Source organism: Ixodes scapularis, unplaced genomic scaffold (genome assembly GCF_016920785.2).
Source record: "Ixodes scapularis isolate PalLabHiFi unplaced genomic scaffold, ASM1692078v2 PGA_scaffold5__190_contigs__length_132052651, whole genome shotgun sequence".
Taxonomy (NCBI): domain Eukaryota; kingdom Metazoa; phylum Arthropoda; class Arachnida; order Ixodida; family Ixodidae; genus Ixodes; species Ixodes scapularis.
The window spans coordinates 40,872,672-40,894,243 of NW_024609880.1; the positions used below are offsets into that span (position 1 = coordinate 40,872,672).

At 42.7% G+C, this 21,572-nt stretch overlaps 1 protein-coding gene across 1 annotated transcript; it reads right to left on the minus strand.

Annotated features, from left to right (window-relative positions):
* Positions 1-658: 658 nt before the first annotated feature.
* LOC115321245 ((3R)-3-hydroxyacyl-CoA dehydrogenase-like) lies at positions 659-14,092 on the minus strand. The gene is made up of 3 exons (XM_040215593.1): positions 13,804-14,092; positions 7,375-7,574; positions 659-1,063 (listed from the first exon to the last, which is right to left on the minus strand). The coding sequence occupies exons 1-3, from the start codon at positions 14,090-14,092 to the stop codon at positions 659-661; spliced, it is 894 nt and encodes a 297-aa protein (XP_040071527.1).
* Between the last annotated feature and the right edge of the window lie 7,480 nt (positions 14,093-21,572).

Consider the following 21,572-nt stretch of genomic DNA (forward strand, 5'->3'; position numbering starts at 1 on the left):
CAATATCTAGTTCCCTTAATAACTTGACACAAAGAAGGATTGTCCCACTTTCCCGTCGTATATTTGTGGCAGGGCTTCACCGAAAAAATGCAATTGAGGCGCTCAAAACTTTTACTTAGATATTACACGTGGTACATCGGCAGAAGTTTTAATGTTTTTTTGAAGGGATCCAGTTTCAGATTCACGCTTTAAAAAAAATCGAAACAAATGATCGTTTAATAATTCATCACAAGTTCTCTCTTTTATTAGTTTTATTGATAAACCTAGTCACGAACAATGATTTTTTTAAACACCGAAACTGCAATCTAACGTACCCATATTGTGATTGGCAGGAAAATTAGTCAAGTTGTGTTGATTAGTATATTTATTGTAGCGCTTACCCCCATCTAATTTCCGCCGAGCCACAAAACTATGACAAAAGAAGGAATTGAGATAAAAAGATTTTTTCAGTATGTCTTAGTTAGAAAAATAAGACAAGTTCCAAATAAAATGCACGGAGGGAATTTTTCATTGAAATTTCTTTACTAATTCCAGAAACGCAATTGTGTTTATTTCCGAAATTCTAATCCTACTCATGAATTAATCTGTTTCAACATCATATATTTTTCAGTGTTTGAGGCTATATTTTAAATCGGAAGCACTCGTCACAAACATTTACTTATGTCTGTGTACCTCCGGCAACGTCAATAGAAGCTCCGGTCATGTAGGACGTTTTAGGGCTGCACATGAAAAGAATAGTTTCTGAAATTTCGACTGGCTCTGCGATACGCCGCATGGGAATCAGTTGCGCTAGCCTTTGGGTTATAGTGTCGTTTCCGTACTTCTTAATCATGGGAGTGTTGGTAAGGCCGGGCAGAATCGCGTTGACCCGAATTCCCTTGGTCGCCAGCTCAAGGGCGACGGACTTGGTGAACGCAATGACACCGCCCTTGGAGGCTGTGTAGGCGCCGAGTCCTGGAAAGCCACCCTTGCCAAGTATGCTCGCAATGTTCACAATAGCTGCTCCTGTTACATTCCGGGATAGCATGTGCTTCACTGCTGCTTTGGTCACCAAAAATGTACCCTGCAAGCAAAAAGGCTGCATTCAAGTTTGCGGTGGCCATGCGATGAAACCAGTCTTTTATGACCTATTTTTACTTCAACACCAAGGCACACTACAAGTAATAATGTGTGTTTAAATATATCAAGAAAATGGAAATGAAGCAAAATAAACGATACCACTAAACGCATCCCGATACACCATAATTCAACAGCCTTAATATATTTATTTGAGGATTTATCTCCTCGCTAGCTAGGCATCTCACGACAACAAAAATATATAGTGTATTCACCTTGTTTTGGAGCTGCGCGTAAAAAATAAATATAGGTGCGATAACCCTCCATTTGATTTATATACGTTCATTTATTCATTGCTGATAACTACTCAAGAATTGCGACAGCTACGCGATTATATTAAAGACGATCTAAATAAATATTTGTCAGTGCTGTAGGATTTAACTATGAACACCAATGAACCATATTTGTCATTTAAGAATGAATGAGCGAATTTAATACTATATACGTCTACTGAAGACTCTAAAAAAAGATTTATTAGAAACAAACAAACATTAGACAATGGTTGTTCAAAACATAAAGACAATCAATATATTATTTCTGATAAATGTGTGATAAAGGGTTGTGTGAAGGTTAGGGGCAAAACGAGCATGGTGGTAACAGTAATTAAACATGAGGAAGATACATCGAAAGGGGGGACGACAACGAAAGGAGGGACGGACAATGTTGTCCGTCCCCCCTTTCTATGTATCTTCCTCATGTTTAAATAGTTGTGTGAAGGATTGGGAAATTTATCTTATATTTGCGTCACCCGCTTTTTATTTCATCCGTTTAAGCTAAAAATACCGTTGACCTACAAAAAAAAAAGACTGAAACTCCCTTGTTATTAACAAGATTATATCTGAATTTCTAAAAAAAAAAAGACATTCCCAAAAAATTAAAATATATTTCTACCTTTGTAAGGATATCTGGTCGTAAGAATTACTGCATATGACCGGGAAATAGGTGTAATTATGTCTCACGACTGTGTCACACATATTACTTCACATACTCGTTTGGTTAACCGACTTTCCTTCTAAGAGTTCACAGTGCACACTATTTATTCTGATGCAGTCAGTGTTACTCAATTCATTAATTATTTGATTAATACAAGTTTGCAATATACGAAAGGAAAATTTTATAAACTTTCTAGACTCAAACGTCGAGACAAGCGTGGATATATAATACAGAAATGTCGAAAAGTGTCTGCAATTACCCGTGCTGTCAGCACTCATGGTGAGTCAATCTAAGCAAACGCAGAATAAAATATTATAAAACTTTGAAACAGCTCGACATCAATATGGGTAAGTTGTGAAAACTTTGTCATAACCTGCCGGACGTCATTCAGCATCAATCTGGGGCTTCATCTTGTTTACATTCATCAATTACATGCCTTTTATAGACGTTTTACCCAACAGTTCGCTTGCTGGATGATTTTGTAGTATCAAATTACTAAACCCTTGCATTAAGCCTACTCCCGTGACGGGCGAGTAAACATGTTTCAGTTTCATTGCTGTGAGAGCAATCTATGTCATCGACAAAAGCATTGTCATGATCGAGAGACGCGTTTTAGTCATTAACATACGTACTGGGTTGCTTAACTGCCGGAAACTCACAAGATTTCCATGCATGTTTTGGTCGTCAAGAAGAGTTACAGACAAAGAAAATATATGCAGGGTTTCCAAAAGGAAAGTTCAGTCGCTATGCCTCTACCGCTGTATTTCTGCCCTTAACAGATTTTAAGGTAAGACGCACGTGACATACGAAAGTTATGCGGATTATGATAAGACCCGTAATTGAAGTTGTTTCCTGCCTTATCCACTCGAGGCACATGTTCAACATTGATCTACAGGGTCCTATCGAGAAAGGTAAACACTGCTTTTTAGCCCGCATGAAAAACTACGCATCGCGGAAAGCTGAATGTTCTCTAGAATGTGACGCAAGAAATATAAGCCAGAATGAAAAAGTTCGAGATAATGAAAATCACTGGATCAAAAGATAAAATAAAATAAGTACTGATCTCTACGAGCCGACGACTCGGGAGAAATGGGGAACAATCGCGTCTGCTTTGCGTCGCTTTACACAGGTGGCGCATCACTCCGTCAGTGTCAGAGCCATTATACTTAGAGAGTTTGGCCTTCTTAAGAAGCTTTTTACAGCCTATTCTGATAACAGGGGGATGACTACTTCGGTCCGCCGTTGTGTGGCTCTGATTATTAGCAACTCTATGCGATTTCTCCGAAATAAAGAAGACAAAAAAGTAACGCCATTCTATATTATCACGAAATAAGCTGATTCTAGAGCGCAAACAGCTCCGCCCGTTAGCGAAACTCTCTCAGTATAAACGGCTCTGGTCCGTGTCCGAGGTCAGTGCCGGAATCACTGGTTTTGATTTTGACGCCAAGATGTAATCATTGTGCAATACGTATCACGTATAGAGCAACGTTTCCGTTTCACCGCCAATACCAAAGCTAAACCCAATGGCTCTGACTCACACGAAGTCGTGGCGCCATCTATCAAATGCGATGCGAAGCAGCCGCGATTGTTCCACTTTTCTCCGGGGTTGTCGTCTGCTCGTAGAGATAACTCCTGATTTCTTTTTTTTATTTTTGATCCCCTTTATTTTAATGATATCAACTTTCTCCTTCTGGCTTATATTTCTCGCGTCACATTCTGGTGAACTTTGAGCTTTCTGCCTTTCTGCATGCGTAGTTTATTCATGCGGCCTGAACATCCGGGCTTACCTTTCTTGATCGAACCCTGCATAGCTGGCAGGAGCAGGCGGAGAGTATTCTTATACAATATGTAATTGTAAGGAAAACTTTAATTCCAAAATGATTCGTTTGAAATAAGAGAATATTCAAGGTACAGAGCAAGATACTGTTAGCTAGAACAAGCGATCGCCGGTTTTTCTCGTTTTTCTACGGAAAGAGCTCACTTAGTTCCATATTGTAAGCGATAAAATTTCGCGCTCGCTAATACTATTTGGAAGTAAAATGCAAAAATGCGCCGATGTAGTGTTCGCGCTAACAGTGTCGCGATGTGTACATTTACTGTACATTTACTGTGTACAAAAGACAAGGATCTGAAAAATGAACCGCATAAAACATCATTGTTATAAGGACTGAAGGCTTATTTTCGCTAGCGAACATGATTCGATATTGATGGAGTACTGTTAAAAGATCAGAACGATGTAACGTTAACAGTACTCGAAGAAACAACAGCTGAACTCCGGCGCAAAGGAACGTTTCTATAAATTTAGTTTCCATAAAAATTGTATTTAGTAACCACCACTGATTTTACCTAAAACGTAGTTGTATGGAGTATAGTAAACATGTTTGAAACAATGCACTGTATCTACAGCGCCAATAAACCAGATTTGATGGGTATTTGAAAGAACCAAATATTACGGGGTTTGAACGTAACAAGCTCAAATTTTGTACAGATGTCACTGTAGGACGCGTATCAGCTGCATATAAATTACATTGCACAAATTTACTTGAGTAAAAAGTTAGTAATCACGAACTTCAATTCCCTACCTACGGGGTCCGTAGGTAGGTACAGGCGGCGAAAAATAAGATTGAAGGTGGCTACCACGGGCGCTTCTCTTAAACTGGCTTACATTGAGTTTTAGTACGGAGTTTTGTTATTTGGTATAAAGCGAACGCGAGCGCTATGAATTTGGGTTAGCATTTTGTGCTCCTCGCTGCGCGTGCACGTCGTTGCTACACGCCAATCCAAGACCGCGTTCCAAGAGCACACGTGCTGTGCGGAACACAACCCCAAAGCGAACTCACACTTCTTGCGTTCGCGTGTATATACAGTGCTAAATCTAATCTTCCGTACACAAGCAAACGCAGGCGCTGTCCATTTGCGTTGCGTGTTCCTCATCGCGCATGCCCAGAGCTGAAATTGCGTTTTGAATTGGCGCATGGCGACCAAGCGCATGCGCATTGTGGAGCACGAAACGCTAAGGCAAACGCACACCTTTTGCGCTTGCTCCTGTACTGAACAATAAAACTCTCTACTAGAAGACTGCAGTTCTGAGCTAAAAGTGGTGCGTTCTTTTTCTGAGCGGATTGTCAGTGCATGTTATTTTTTGCTTGTTTGTTCTGCCAATAAAATATAAAACAATTAGAACCAAACAAAGAAGGCATTACTTTAAGAATTTTGTCGACATTTTTTGCATGCCATCGCTTGCTTTGCACTGTCGTTGTTACCGCGTCTATATCTTCTTTTTTGTCAGCAACTTCCTTTTATGCTGTTTTGTGGTGAAAGTGATCTTCATTTTGGTTAACTGCCAATGGGCGAGTAGAGGTCGAGTTCTGGTACGGGAAGTGGCACAGGACAAAAGAGGTCCGCCGACGTTTTAGGGCAGAGTTTCGGAGGACACCTCTGGGCTCCTCTACAATTTTAGGCAGGGTGAGGCGCCTCAGCGAGGAGGGAGATCTCCAAAGCAAACCACCGACAAAAGTTGCGTGATCACCAAAGCTGACACTCAAATATACGGTACTCGGTTCTTTTTCCGCCGACCCCCATCCAGTGGCGTAGCCAGGAATTTTTTTCAGGGCGGGGCTGCGTTGTTTATTGAGGTGGCTGCGTTGCCTATTACTTTGGGTGCAGAGAGGAGTGGGGGGTCAATATGCAATTGTATATTACATGGTCGGCTGGATTTGGGGGCGGAGTAAGCCCCCTCCCTCCCCCCCTCCCTGGCTACGCCCATGCCATCAGGTGTCTCACGCAGAGGCGACTACCGAGATCTGTCGGCTCTTGCGCCAATTAGACGCCTTTTGTTTCCAGACGGACGAAGTAGGAAGGGATTTGAAGTGATTGATTTTTAACTTTTTACTCTGGTATTTGTTCAGCGATATGCTTAACCATCGATGCACATTCTTCGGCCACCTCTGTGCAGAGTTTTAGCTAGGTACGTTTAAAAACTCAAACAGCCATGGATCCCCTTGACTCACTTTCTAAAACTGAAGGTGCACAGACGCTACTTAAAGAATGGTTCGTGCTTACCTTTATAAAAGATAAACCACATATCTCTCCTCTTTCAACCCCCAATCAGGTTCCAATTACACAAAAATACAAATCATTTTAAATTCCAGCCTCCAGTATAGGAGGATAATTTAGGTGAATCAGTTTCATCGGAACTACATCAAACTAATATCGCGGTTTAGAAAGCACCGAAGGGTAATTGGGAAAACATTCATGATTAAAGATACAAATCTTAAACGGGCACCTCTTATAACAAAATGTAAAAATCTCATTTGGCATACCAATTTTTTTTTTTTTTTGTGACACCTATAGTTTTCATTACTCTGATAAAGAGAACTGATTCTTCTTTCTACCAAAAGCAGAGATTTGTTGAATGTTGGGAATGTCAGATTCGTGTAGATAGAGCTGGTTCCGATTTCTCGGTGTCAACCATCAAGCGGTGTGCGGGGACTAATTCAAGAGATTTCAAATTGTTATATTTAAAAATCTTTAATTGGGAGAATTTAGTGTTACAATCTACACACAACTAATTATTTCTACAAAATTTTGGGGATTACGGCAGGATTGACACTAGATATAGCGTCCAAGTTCACACTAAAATCTCCTTTTTTTTGCGTGTCTGCGGCATTAGGGTTTTTTTAGGGCTCCACCATATTTTTTTCTTACTAAAACAAGCCTATCAAAAAAGTCTGGCCCATAACACGTGGTAAACGTCCACCCAATGAGAGGGATGTAAAGAATAAACCATGACCTCTTGACTCTTTAACAAACACTACAGCACTCCTCGAAGATTCGCTGCGTGCATTGCTGGCAGGCAATGAGGGGCCAAGCCGCGACTGTAGACGAATCAAATGGCTTGAGTTTCGAGCGACAGAGACGACGGCGACCAGCATTTTCATCTACTCCTTCCCCTCCACCACTCCCTAGACCTGACCATACCATAGCGTAAATCGTCGGCGCAAGAATCTCCCGGCCTTCTGCTCTCTACAGAGAAAGGGGCCAAGGCGATCGTTGTTGATTTTGATCCCTACACCGACGAAGCACTTGAGGTTTCAAACCAACACAAGTTCGTGACTATGCATTTCATATAGCTACTCAAGTTGGCGGTAACTTGAAGGGCATTACAATCATTGAATATTAAACTTACGTGGTATCATACATTCACCTCTAACCATAAGTGTGTATATTGAGCAAAATAGTTTTGTAGGTTATTTCTTTATAACACTACTAAACCCGTGAGGTATCCGTCAAAAAGTACATCTGGAAGTCAGCTCAGTGATTCACCTTTAGGTTGGTGTTGATTACATTGTCGAATGTCTCTTCACTTAGACTTGCGAGCGGAGTTATACGATGCAGGATCCCAGCACTGTTGACCACAATACTGATGTTCATTTCGTATGTATTTTCAGCACATTTGACGAGATCTTTGACTGAAGTCGAATTTCGAACATCCACGTACAGGGCCGTGTGGTTAAGGTGTCCGTCTGCAAGTAAAAGTAAGTTTTCCGGGCAATTAAACCCATAAATAATTAATTTGAAGAAATATACAGGGCGTTTAAAATTGATTCAGATAGTTTTTGTTTTTAATGCTTCCAAGGTAGAGTAACGCGGCCCGAGCAGGTAAGTTATAAGACCAGGCCTACATAATATATGCGGCTAATCGTTTAAAACGTTCGGGTAATAAACTGTTGCCACGCGCGTCACCGTGTGAGTGGAGGTTATTGAATACTTCGGTGAATCTATGCAATATGTTTGAGAAGTGTGGAAAGCTTAACGTCTTGCGTTCGTGATTTTGTATCGGTACTCGGCGATGTGACACGCGTGATATCTTTTTAGCCATGCCTTGGTAGACTTTAGTCGGCAACCATGTTTTTTTTAATTGTATGGCATTGAACATAGTTAATGTCCAAATCCGGCAATTAGTAAAAGTATACGTGGCGGAATGGTTTCTATTCTTGTGTTTCACGCGGAGGCCCCAGTTTCGGTTCCTGAGAGGGGACGCGTATTTTTATATATATATTTGTTTTTTTAATTTAGCGTATTTGTGATCGACTTACAAATCTTTTACGCGCCGAACGTTCTACGCTGAATGAACCAGAAACTCACGCGGGTGCAAGAGGTGCTCCGCGTGGCGGACTAATGTCAGTCTATGCCGAACACCGAAAACAAAGCTGAGGTGCTAAGTGAGATCGCGTCATCAGAGACGGCCGACGCTGGACAGAGATTGAACACGAGCACTGGGTCAATGCACGGCTTCGAGTTTAGTGTGAGCCGAACAGCCCTAGCTAAGAGAGTTATTATGACATGGCATAGGGTTTGGGTGTCCTTGCTCTCCCGTCTGGGTTCTAGTCACGGTTCTCAGTCTTTCCGAGACCTGCCAATGAACGGAATAAGAAAAAGACGAACCAACAAAAACAGAGTAACATTTCTTTCATGTACACAGAATGTTCAGAAATACTCTACCTATATTTTACCACTCATATTTGGACAGATACCATGACGAGGCTCAATCTTTCGCATGCTGTCCCGAAAACAAGTTGCCGTCAGTGTTCTCAGTCATTCCATCATGAGTTTAACAAAGCAGTCAGTCGCCAGAGACGTTCTTTCATGACCCCCTTCACGAAGCAGGTCCCTTCGTCCTTTCCGAAGCGTCATGCTGTCTCCTCGATACGGGTACCAGTTTGTGACAAGTGACGGTCTCGCTGACGCATAATGGAATGACTGAGAACCCCGGCTGCAACCGTTATTAAGGAAGGCATTCAAATGACTCCGCCATGTTATAATATGCCTCGCCTACAAACCCACGTATGCGCGCGATAAGAATAGAAGATTGTAACATAATAACTGTCGTTTCACAAGTGTTTCCGTTGGCATGGGCGTACCAACCGGGGGAGAGAGGGGGGCGCTTGCCCCCCCCCCCCCCCCCCCCCCCCCCCTAGCTCTCAGAGTGGGGGTGGGAGTCAAGGAATGTGTTTTGAAAAAGCCGCCACTGGGCAGGGCAAACACCGGCCGGCGGCGCCCGAGGGGTACCCGGCCCTGGGGGGGGGGGGGAGGAAGGGGGTTCTGGTTTGCCCCTCCACTCTCAAACAAGTTGGTACGCCACTGCCCGTTGGCATGATGGATGAGCCTCGTGCTCAAAATCCTGGGTCCTGGACTCAATCCTTTTTGAGGGACCTTTGGAATTTTGTGTTTTCTTCTCAATTTATGCACTTATCGCCCTACCGCGCATGCGCACTCGTGTCGTGTAATTGCGTGAGTTTTTGCAGGGAACGTAGAGGAGAAAAGAAATGCAATCGCATAAATTAAGAGAGAACGCAAAGACGTGAACAAAAGTATAATATGTTTAATGTTTTGATTGAAGGGTTATTATTTTATAAACTTTTGAGAGGAGAATAGCGACGCCTACGAAAATCCGGGTGGCACAAAATAGGATCCTGACAAGAGGGGAGCTCCTTCTTGCCCTCGTCTCTGGTGGTCATCGGAGCGCTCTTTGAATGACGTGACGTGCAACCCATGTATAGGCACTGTACATGGTAAATGAACGGATGTGACTGAACCCTTTAAATCGGGCGATATCTTGCGCCACCTAAAGGCCTATATTGCGTTTTATCTTGCGTCCGTCCGCAGTGGACGCTACGGGCATCCCAACCAATCCAGTTCTGTGGACCTAGCATGTGATTATGCTTTCCTTGCGGCATGTCGCTTTCTCTAGAAGCTAAGGTGCTCGGACTGGCTGCAGTCCGAGCACCGCTTCAATTGGTGGGGGCCTTTGGTTTGGTGCTCTTCGTCGTTGGTTGCAAGAGATGTACGGGGACATTAGGGAACATACATGGTACAGCAACGTTTTAATACGCGACCTTAGGTTGGCTTCGATGGTTCATAACATCCACTGATTCAGGACGAAATATGAAAAGGGGGTATTACACCTCGCTCGACGCAGCGGCGAGCGACGGATTGTTGAGAGCGGTCGGTTCACTTATCGCTGTTACTATTATTTTCACCATAATTTGCCATGTTACGGACATAACAACCGAGAGAAGCTTTACGGTTCACAGATATGGCTGCGGGTGGCGCAAGATTCTGCACATTCAAAGTCACGATGCGCGTGCGTTACGGGTTTCTGTCGAATGCATCCAAGAACATGGAAGCATGACTGCTTCGTTCGAGAAACAAGAAATAACTACATTCTGCAGAAATAACTTTTTAGAGTGTTCTTCTCAAAGCAACTACTTCATTATGATCGTACACGAGTCATTGAAGACTATCTCGCCATATGAACGGCGCAACAAAGCAAAGGTTTTCACGAGCGGCACTGATATTCGACGAATGCAATTACACTAAAAATGAAATAATAGAAATTTGGGGAGTCGAATAAATATATTCTTTCAATCACTATGTTACTCAAATTTTAATCTCGTATATTCTCACACCCCCAGCATTTATCTGTGTGGTGTTTGCATGAAGAATTAGATAACATATGTACAGTATTTTCCGGGCAATACTCCGCAAAAGACCACTTAAAGGCCGCTGTACAAACGGGACGTTCTGCAGGGAAGAACCTTCTCTCCCGGAGCTGGAGACGGGGAGGGAAAGGGCCAGCGTTGGGTGGAAAGGGCGTCTAGAGAATGGGATTAGCCTCGGGGCGAGCCATCCTCTCGAGAGGGAGTGGGGACGGAACAAAGCTGCCGTGGGTAGGGAGCCTTCATGTGCGCTTTGCTGGGGGTTCCGGCTACCATGTGGAAGATAAGCTTGTCAAACGGCGACCTCGGATGCGAGGACGGGCACGTCAGAGAATTTGAAAATAGCTGCTTGATTAGCCGGAGGACCCAGTGCGGTCTACTGGATCTAGAAGGTGACTCAGATGAAGAAACTCGTTTTGCTCCAAAACTCTAAAAGCATTCTGGAACGTGAACTCTTGACACAAATAAAAATAACAAATGCATGAAAAACTACGAAGGCACCTAAGCTTTCCCCTATGATGTGAGAATGCGTGAGCATTACAGGCAGAGTTATGTTGGCGCAACTTGCAATAAAGAAAGAAAAAAAAAAGTTATGTTGGCGCAACTAGGCGCAACGATTAGCGCGCTAGTTTCACGATCAAGAGGGCCTACCTTCGAAACCGGGCAGGGGATGGTTTTTCTCTCGTGTTCTTTTTTTATTTCGCTTATTTTTCTTTTGTTCGGTCACGTGACAATAAAAATCACATGAACAGAAATTTTTTTGGCCACGTCACCAGAGATTTTTTTTTCTTATTTCTCCTATTCTTCTGTCTTTTTTTTTTCCCTTTTTTTTTTTTGGTTTACGCTCCCTTTTGCAAAACTCTTTGCACCAATTTCGCGTTACTTTGGCGTCAGCCAAATAATTTTATTTATGGAAGGGAATTCTGCCGTACGTATCTTATGTTATTATTACCAACCCTGGCTTGCAATACGCATAGAGAATTTCGCCCAGCAACCAGTTTGGGAATGACGAGGCCAAATTTGTGTTATAATTGTTTTGAGGTATAAGCATAATTTCGGCCTCGTTATCCGTCGGTCTCTAAGATTGGCTCGTCAAGTATCTTTTCGGAAAGGGTAGACGACTGGCATTTTTACAGTGCACGTGTGTCGACCAGAGTGAACATTGCTGAAGCGCCTCCAGTGTGATTTTGGCCGTAAATAACTGGAGGCCCCGGGCAAACCCACCCTATGTAGAAAAGTATCTACCTTTCTGGTTTCATAGAGAGCTATGAAAGGGACGAATTCCAGCCGAGTCAAACTACCGGCTTGCAAACGCAATCGTGTTGGCAATAGCTATAAGGAGTCTGTATGACTCTCTCTGGCGGTGTGCAGAGGGTAAAGGTACGGAGGTAATATATGCTTTCGCCTAGTCACCTCGCAAACGGTTGGGTATTGGCTACAGAGACCCATTTCGCTTTGTTTTATCACCGGGATTATATCTTGATTTCTGTGTTCCTAATTTCACAGAGAGAACGAAATCGCTTTTCTCGTGTGGCGTCACGGCGGTAAGACAGAAATCAATCGGTGTACTGGAATTCGACGCTTGTGCTCGTTCTATAGCGCTTCTAAAAACCGTGCGATCACGGCTGTGCAACGTCAACAATGCATAAACTGCAGTTACTTGTGCACGTATTGCATCGTGAGGGAACGAGTATGACTGGGTAAACAGGAATAGGGAGAATGGGTGCGTGTGATTTGTTGAAGTTCGAATCAACAAATCAAGCTTCAACGAATGCGATAGTATTGCATTCACTCAACCAGCTATATGGGTTTTCAGACGGTATATACCTTCCAAGTATGCGATTCGTGTTCTGCCAGTGGTATTTCAGCTAAATTAAAAACAAAATCCACGTTGAAAAAAAAAAAAAAAAAAAAAAAGTTGACGGTGACTCGAGCCGCTTCCGCGCAGAATTATGTTTCACGTAAGCGTAATCTTGGGGTCGATGCACGACGAGGGGTCTTCAATCATAAAAATAGTTTGATTACGATTATTGGCAACGCTAAAAATTTGAAAGCCAAGCAGTGAAGACAACGGTGTTCTTATAAATATTATATACATTTCATTTTACACTGTTTGAATACGCTGCCGTCGTTATGTTCTTGAATTATTGGCTAGCTTGTGGCGGACAGGGAAGTCTTGCAGGACCATATGATAGGACCTACACTAAACCTGCCGCGCTGCGAAAAATGTTAGCCCAGTGCATACAAGCTTGTTCAAGGCGGACGGAGCGTTGCGCGGCAAAAAGCATTCAATCGCTGCCCGCGGCGTTTTTTTTTTTTTTTTTTTTTTTTTTTTTTTCGAGCAGCGAAATAATTTTTGGTCAAGCAGCAGGCCCTTTCTTCGGCGGGTTAGGCCGGATTAACGGAGGCGTCTCCTAATCCATTCTCCGTGTTGTCCCCTCGGGGAAGGCCGGTAAACAGGAAGGGGGGGGGGCGGTGAAGGAAGGAAAGGAGGGCAGGGGAGGAGGAAACGCAGAAAAAGTGGAAAGCGCGAACTGTACGGCGGCCTTTAAGCCTAAAAAGAAAGTTTTTGATTAGATTGTCTACACCCAGTGCATATACTGCGCACGCAGTGCAGAGTCCGCACCAGGCCCTTAGTTGGAAACGGCGTTCTTTTCATACACTGCACACCTTACGCAATGTCTGCTTTCTAAGCTGACAAAGAACCTTGTATCATACCTAAACCATGATTAACACATTTCATTTAAAAAATCCGTTACGTCTCGTCATAACAAACGATCTTAAAAAAAAAAAAAAATCTTATATTCCGCAGGCATAGGTAGTCCGCCAAGCCTAAAATTTGAACTTTAGAAAATCTCAAGTCTGCGGACTATAACCCCAAATATGCGGTAACAAAAGTACGTTTTCATAAAAACATATTAATATTGAGTTTTTTGTTTTTTTTTTTGGCTCACTTCAACGGCACATGGAGAAAGAAATACAGCCTTCGTATCAGTTTCAGTACTTGCATCATGCGCTATTTGTCCTGATATCCCAATTCTCCTGCTCGGATAGTTTTAAGTAACCTGGTGTTATGCAGTGATATGTACTAGGTTTGTTTATATATATATCAAACGGCTGATGTTGCGAAGAAACGTACCACTGGATGTGATTTGCTGCTTTTCATACCTTATGATCCTGGTCTGAAAAAACAAACTGCAAAAAACATTCCCCATCCATAATTCGCGTATGCGTTTAATATGGTGATACGTACTTGGAAGCATACGGACGGTTTCTTGTCCTCCGGTTCTGTTGATATCAGCAACGATTACGGTGACATTTTCCCGAGCGAGTCCCATAGCAACACTCCGCCCGATGCCACTGGCCGCACCAGTTACAAGTGCCAGTCGACCTCCCAATTCGAGTGAGGATGTTCCAGCATCGCTCTTTGGCGTTCTGATATCTGTGTCGCTGTCACAAATATCAATATCACCGTTTGAGATACTTCCAGTAACTAAGCAGCCAAACACAAGGTAGCAGGCAAGCTTGTGACTATTTAACATGCTGCTATTGTAAAAGAAACGTGAACCAGTATCTGGGAGTCTTTGCTGCCACGTTATATATAGCGATGCATTTGTTTGTTCTATTTTTTATCTCCTTCACACAAGTGCGTAAAAGAAAACTAAAGAAGCATAAAGCCTCATCGAATATCCGATGTATCGCAAATGTCAATAGAGGTTTTTGCGCCGCACGTGTTTTTCGCGGAAATTATACGAAATCTTGCTTTCACGGAGCAGCTGCAAGGCTTTAGGTGTACATACGCAACAAAAACAGATGACGATGTTGCATTTCCCTGGCGGCAATTCGCCTCGGTAATTGACATGCCACGAACACGTTGATTCAACATGTAGTCAAATGTAGTAAGGTGGTAAGCTGGGCGAGTTAGTAAACGTTAATTATGATGAAAAAATTGCGCACGAAGAGACAACGACAAACGATAAAGGAACACAGAACAAACAAACAAATTGATCATTATTTGTTTTATGCAGCAGGAATCCGCGAGAACATGGCGACAGTGTTGCCCACTGTAGATGCGCAATTTAGCCAGTGCAGTGCGGCTGCTAGCCTGGGGTTTTTAACGTGTACGACGTCGTAGGGATACGCAACCACACGCCGGTACCATGCTCATCCAGTTCAAAACGGGCAGGGCTGTGGATTGATTCCGGGATCCCTGGGTTCTGCAACGCTAGCTGTCGGACCACGAGCTCCGAGCACACTCGGCCACTGATCTCCCTGAACACAACATATACAGCCGCATACTCATAACTCTGATATAATATGTGAAGAAGAGAAAGATGAGTCACTCATAACAGGGTACACCGGCACCAGTGGGAACACAGTTCAGTCGCAAGGATCGTTACTAGAGGGGTTACTTTGGGAACTAGAGCGACAATCAGCGGAGGACCGCTTGCCGCTGCGGTAGCTGGCGGAATGGTTGCGGTGCCGGCGCCGTGAGATTAAAGCCCCTTGATAAATGCATTTCTTACAAGTAGCGACGAGCAGTGTTGCAAAAACGCGCTAGGCACGTGCCAAGAATGGATACATATCGAGGTGCCTTATGGCAGTTCAGTTCTCATCACGCAGCGTGGAGTGATCCACCAAACTTAGGTGCTCTGATGTCATCGTCATCTGCTTCGTGTTCATTTGTAACCGTCACATCATCGGTGGTGACAGAACTGGCTGCAGTCCGAGCACCGCTTCAATTGGTGGGGGCCTTTGGTTTGGTGCTCTTCGTCGTTGGTTGCAAGAGATGTACAGGTCATTAGGGAACATACATGGTACAGCAACGTTTTAATGCCCATTGGCGCCAGGTCATGAAAACCTTATTCTTTTTACCTCGGAAATAAGTTGCTACGTCATTCAGTATAAGTGAGTGGGCCTCACTGCTGCTCACTTTCCTGGTTCCGTCATGGCCTACGTCAACCAGCGACAGGAACACTGTCATCGGCTGCAACATTACATCGCTTACTTCAGTGGAACCAGCTGGAAAAACGTACTCGTCATCAGAAGCCTACTCTTTGTGGGTTTGCCGAAAACGTATCCACTGCGGCGTCATTTTTTACGGTGTCTTTACGAATCAGCCTGTCAACTTCTACTATCACTGCGACCCCAGCGCCACCAAGAAGTATAGAGCGCCTGCTTCCGTCAACTTTGTCAGTGGTCCTGGCAGCATCTGCGGCATCAAGATGCCTAAGTTTTTCGTCGTGCCATTCAGGTTGGTAATTTTAATATCTCTAATTCAAGGGCAATTACCAGTGTTGTTTTATACTGGCGGGCCCTAATGCTTGCATTGATCTGTATTTCGAATGTGTAGACCTGTACAAAATTGCCTGGTCATCTATTTCTACCTATGTCAACAGTGTTAGGATCAGGGTGCTCTGACTCCTCGGCGGCAATCGTGAGTCTAACCCTGGGCGTGTGTCCAAAAGAGAGACGCTCTACTAAATAAAGTTCTTGATATTGTAACGACGCTTCAGGCGGGCCGAAATTACATCATTCAGGAAGTAAGACACCCAAAAATGAAACAACGCGGCACCGAAAAATCACTAGATTCGCGCACAATACGGGTCAACCAGTTAGAAAATGACCTTTCCGCTACAAAATTAACCGGCATAAACAGCAGCGTCAGTTCTGTTCACCTGATGGAGTCTGCGGCCGCCGGGGTATCTCAGCTCAGAACACACTGTTATCGTGCTGAGAGCCGAGCGCGCCGGGCTAACATTCTTTTCTTTGGTTTCCGCGATACTGAGAGGGAGCCTTGGGTACGGTCTGAAAAGACTACGCTTGATGTATACCTCGAAAGATTAGGTTTACAACTACCCGCATCATATATCGAAATAGCACATCAAATTGGCCAGTTCCATCAGCAATGAAGTCGTCGAAACATTGTTCAAATGGCTTCTAACAAAGATAAAGAGGCGGTGCTTTCTAATGCCTATAAATTTAAGGGCACCAACTTCTCAGTAAGTGAAGATTTTATCTCCTCGGTGCGTCCTGCTTGGGGTAAACTTCTCCAGCTTGCGAGGACAGGGGACATTTTTTTAAACTGCGGTTTGACAAAATATGCCCTTGAAACAAATGCTATGACTATGTACGTACCTGCCTCTGCCACTGACTCTGCTATTGAATTGAACTCCTAAGAGCCAGAGCACGTTTCATTTGAACATAATACCGGAGCTTCCAACTCTCGCTCAACTTCATTACCCCACTTCAATTAGCCTCAACATAATGCCTCTAATCTCAATCAAGCTCCGCAATAAGATGGAGTGATGGGTGGAAGCTGTGAATTTATCATGTCTTCTACTTTTATTTCTGTTTTTTTTTTCTATTGTTAGAAGCGTCTTGAACAAGAACGGTGACTTATCTTCTATTATCGGTTCCTTTAATGCTGATGTTGATCTTACTGATACCTGATCTCCGGCAAGATACGCAACAGCGAGATTTTAAATTGCAGAAAATTTTGCATATATACTGTCATGACAGAGCTGAAAGAAGCGGTGACGGGATATTGATTGCGTGCTCTGGCTCTTAGGAGTTCAACTCAATAACATACATCCTTTTTCGCTAAAGAGTGAATGTCATGGTGGTCTATAACGAGCTTTTTGAGTAATGTAGCCAGGTTGTGCGCAATTGATTACAGTGCATAATCTTGTACGAACATGAGGTACATTCCAGAACACTCTGCGCCTGACAAGGATGGAAGATTCACGTTTTGTCAGGTGGGATATTCTACACAAAAAGAAAAAAAAACAAAACGGGCGAAAATGAATAACAACATAGCAAGCGGCACTCGCATACACTGGCAATCTTCATGACGGGGAATTCAAGAAATAATGGTTCGGTATGACTGTCATAAGGCACGTTTGCAATAAAACGCAGCATTCTTTTAATAGGATCGTAAATTTATTAATATTTGATTTAATTTTTGTGCCCCAAACCATATGACAATATATAGTTTGTGAGCTAAAGAAAGCATGATAAATTTGCGCTAATATTTACAGGCAGCAAGGCTCGACAGTGATATACTATTCTAACAACTCTTGACGGCTTCTTAACTAAATATTGGATGTGGTTATCCCGTAGCATATGCTCGAAAAAAATGACACCTAGCATTTTGTGCTGTTTAACTATTTCAATCTGGTCGGTGATAATCTCTAGAGGATAATTACTAATAACGTGCTTATTTCAAGGTGTAAGCAAAATAGCCTTATACTTTACAGTGTTTATTTTAAGACCATTTATTGTATACCACGAAATAAACTTCGCCAGAACTAAGTTTCCGATGGGTATAAGTTCGTCCATATTCGATACGGATAAAAATATGCTCGTGTCGTCTGCATACACCATAAAATCTGCTTGGTTGCGAATACTGACTTGATCGTTTATATACACATTGTCCAGCAGAGGGCCGAGTATGCTGCCTTGGGGCACACCAAACTTCAAGATTCGCAAAAAGGAAACATGATCATTCACTGAGCCGCATTGCTTACGATGTTTTTAATATGAATGAATAAGTATCAAAGGAGTGCCACGTATGCTATAACACGAAAGTTTTTCAAGGGGCGTTGAATGGTTAAGAAAATCAAACGCTTTACTAAGATCAATAAATATTCTCATTGTCAGCCGGTGCCATTCTATATTGCGCAATATTATTTCTTTCTGCGAAATCAAAGTGCTCTCCGTGGATTTTTCTTTGCGAAATTCGAACTGGGAGTCAGTTAGCACTGATTTCTGGGTGAAAAATTCGTCTAAACAATATAATATAATTTTTCCAGCCTTTTCAGAAATGTTGAAAGAACCGAGATTGGTCTATCATTTGTACCTAAATATTTGTCTCCACTTTCATGCAAAGCTGAATCTTTCGAAAGTTCCATGTTATTCGGAAATTGGCCACTCGACAATGCTAAGTGTATATATATATATATATACCAAGACCGGGCCACCACATCGATTGCGAATTTAGCGGGCTTTATTTGCATATCGTCCATGTCATAGCTTTTACTGTTATTCAGTCCCATGAAGATATGAAGCACTTCCAATCTTCTGTCGGTTGTAGGAAAATCGAGTCTGCTACACGGTGCAAGATCTACGACGAAGCATGCCCACTGTGCGCGCTAGAAGGCAAGTTAAATGAATGACCGTTAAAGAGCACATATAGGTGCATTCCGGGCACTCTTTCACCGGAAAGTGAAAGTTCATCTATTGAACTCTTCTGCTTGCTGCGTTGAAGCACTTCGTTTATCAACTGCCAAACAATCGCAGGACGCGTCTTGTAAGCGTCGTCAAAAATGGCGTTTGTGATATTCTATTTTTTTTTTTTACTTTTTTAGTGCAGATGTGAGTTGATTGCGATACTACTTGAAAACTGCATGGTCATTTTCATCTTTTAAACAGAGGTACGCCTTATATAAGCGATTCTTTTTTCTTATTACTGTTAAACTAGGTGGCGTGACCCACGCCTTTCTTGTTCGTTTTTTTAGCAGTAACCGTCTTATGTGGAAACGATGCGATGTATATTGCGTTCAAAATATTTATGAAGTCATCATATGCTTCGTTTACGCATTACTTTGAGACGACAGAAGTCCGCTCTGTTTGCATGACTGTGCTTTGAAAATATTGCAGTTTGCAGTCCGTTATCATTTGGAAAGTTAAGAGTCTATCGAAGCTAACCAATAAATCACGGGTTTTGAAAAATGTGGTAAATGATCGCTTATATCACTACTAATAGTACCTGCACTGCTAACTAAATTATTACTATTGGTAATAAAAACGTCCATACAGCTTGCCTTAGAACGCGTAATTTGTGTTGGGTATACGATCACATTGCAATAACAACTACTAATAAGTGTACTACTCTGTCATGACGAAAGAGAAGAGTTTTCCGAACTATTTACATTTACGTCACCGCCCAGAACAAGTGAGTAGTTATTCAAAGATATGAAATCAAGGTATATCTGAAGAGAAGACAAAAAAAAATATTAAAGTTACCAGCTGGCGGTCGATACATTAGAGATAGCAGCTGACGTCCGTGCTTCACAGTTACGTTTTCATAGTCGTCTGTAATTTCGGTAAAGGCATCGGGTATTTAGCATCTAATATCCTGTCAAACATAAAAACTTTACTCCCCTTCGTTTTCCGCTTCGACTAAGAAAGAAGTGATTGTAACCCGGCGCGATAAGAACATCGTCATCTGTTGCGTACCACGTTTCCGAAAGAATCACTTGAAACGAAACACAAAGTTGATCTAAACAAGTGATGAAATTTCCACTTTTACGTTTCAAAGAGCGTAAATTTCAACGTATGATAATGGTCGAGTCTATGATTCTGCATATAACTTTGGTTAAACAGGCAATCGAAGTTCATGGTGTTCGGCATTGGGGTTAGAGGTTAAAATTGCAAAGAAAAATCATGCATTACGTTGCAGTAGCACCAGCCTTAACGTTGTTTCTGCACTATCGAAGTGGCGCGACGCAGGAAGTGGTCCAGCATATTGCCTGAAGATGCTGCCTTCTGGCCAGACAGACACGCTGTTTATCGCTTCAAATACTCCTTTGTCACCGAGAATGTGAAAAAAAAACGCATAGTAGGGAAGTTTGGTTTTTAATTTTGTGCATACAAAAGTTTTACCTTACAAAAAAGCAGCGACCAAATCCTCAACGTCCTTCATACTTGTTTCCGGGGCTGTCTTAACACCACCAGCCTAGTGGGCACTTTTATGTAAAGCACGTTGAATCACGGCTAACTGAGGGCTTTACGGGCTTACGGCAAGTAACAAGGGTGAAGCCGTCGCCATCCATGGTGCTTCGCGGAACGCAGTCTCGTTGGGCTGAAGACCCTGCAGGTGGAAGGAGCTTCGTTGTTTCGATGGTATTCGTCGAAGTCTCAACTGACGGCGCTTTTTGAGTTCTCGGTAAGCTCTGCTCTCGGGACCTCAAGACGCGAAACTCTGCAGGGGCAGAGGCGTAGGACAACTAATGAGAACCGTCAGTTCGTCTGAAATATTCGTGGAGCGCTGACTCATGAACAAAGAAACGGTGTCGTTGAGACGACAAACCTCTTGACGTAGCGAGACGTTTTCCGGTTTTTGTCGTGTGAAGTTGTCGACGAGATATTCCGGTATTGTTTGAATGTCTTTTTTTTTATGTCGATGAACTTGCAGCACACAAAATGTCATCAGTGTCCGCTGTCGCGTCCACCGTAGATTCCGTGGTTAAAATTTTAGGCGTGGGAACTTCGTCGTCGGTGTTGTTTTTTCGTTTGACGCATTTGGCACACTTGTGCATGCTCGCCCCATCCTGTATGAGCGGGTCGTATTTACAGTTGACAATATTCACACACTTGTAGTGAAAGAGAGTGAAACAAACACAGCAAACAATATGTTGCTGCTTGTACATTGTACAAAAAGGTAACCTTTTAGAGTTGATGTTAACGAAAAATTATGCTCTCGTAGCCGGTCATTTAGACAACGTCCAGTTTGTCGCACATAGCTTCGTCCACACGAAAGAGGAATATTATACACGACGCCTGACGAACAGGAAATCAAATACGTTACTATGTTGTTTAGCATATGGTTGTTTTCATCTCACTTCAAATTCAAATTTTTAATTTTGAGAAAAATGTTTTCCGGATATGCTTTTTATAAAAAAAAAAGCGCAAATGGCAATCTTGGCGACTTCTTTGTTTTCGTTTTATTCACAACTGAAGTGGCAGATTCGAAACCTTATTCCACTTACACCGGTCGGGAATTACATGTTTGACCTCGAACGACACAATGTTAGCCTGAATAGCACCTATGCGAGGATGCAGTTGCAACGTAGAACTGGCAAAATTCAAACTTTAATTGCGATCAGACAGATAAAATACATTTTCTGTTTATATTACGTCAACAAAAGGGAAACACGGAAAACAGTTGCTGATGAACCATACTCATACCTTGATACTAATAAAACACAAAGCAAATAAAAATAAGATTTTTAAGAAACT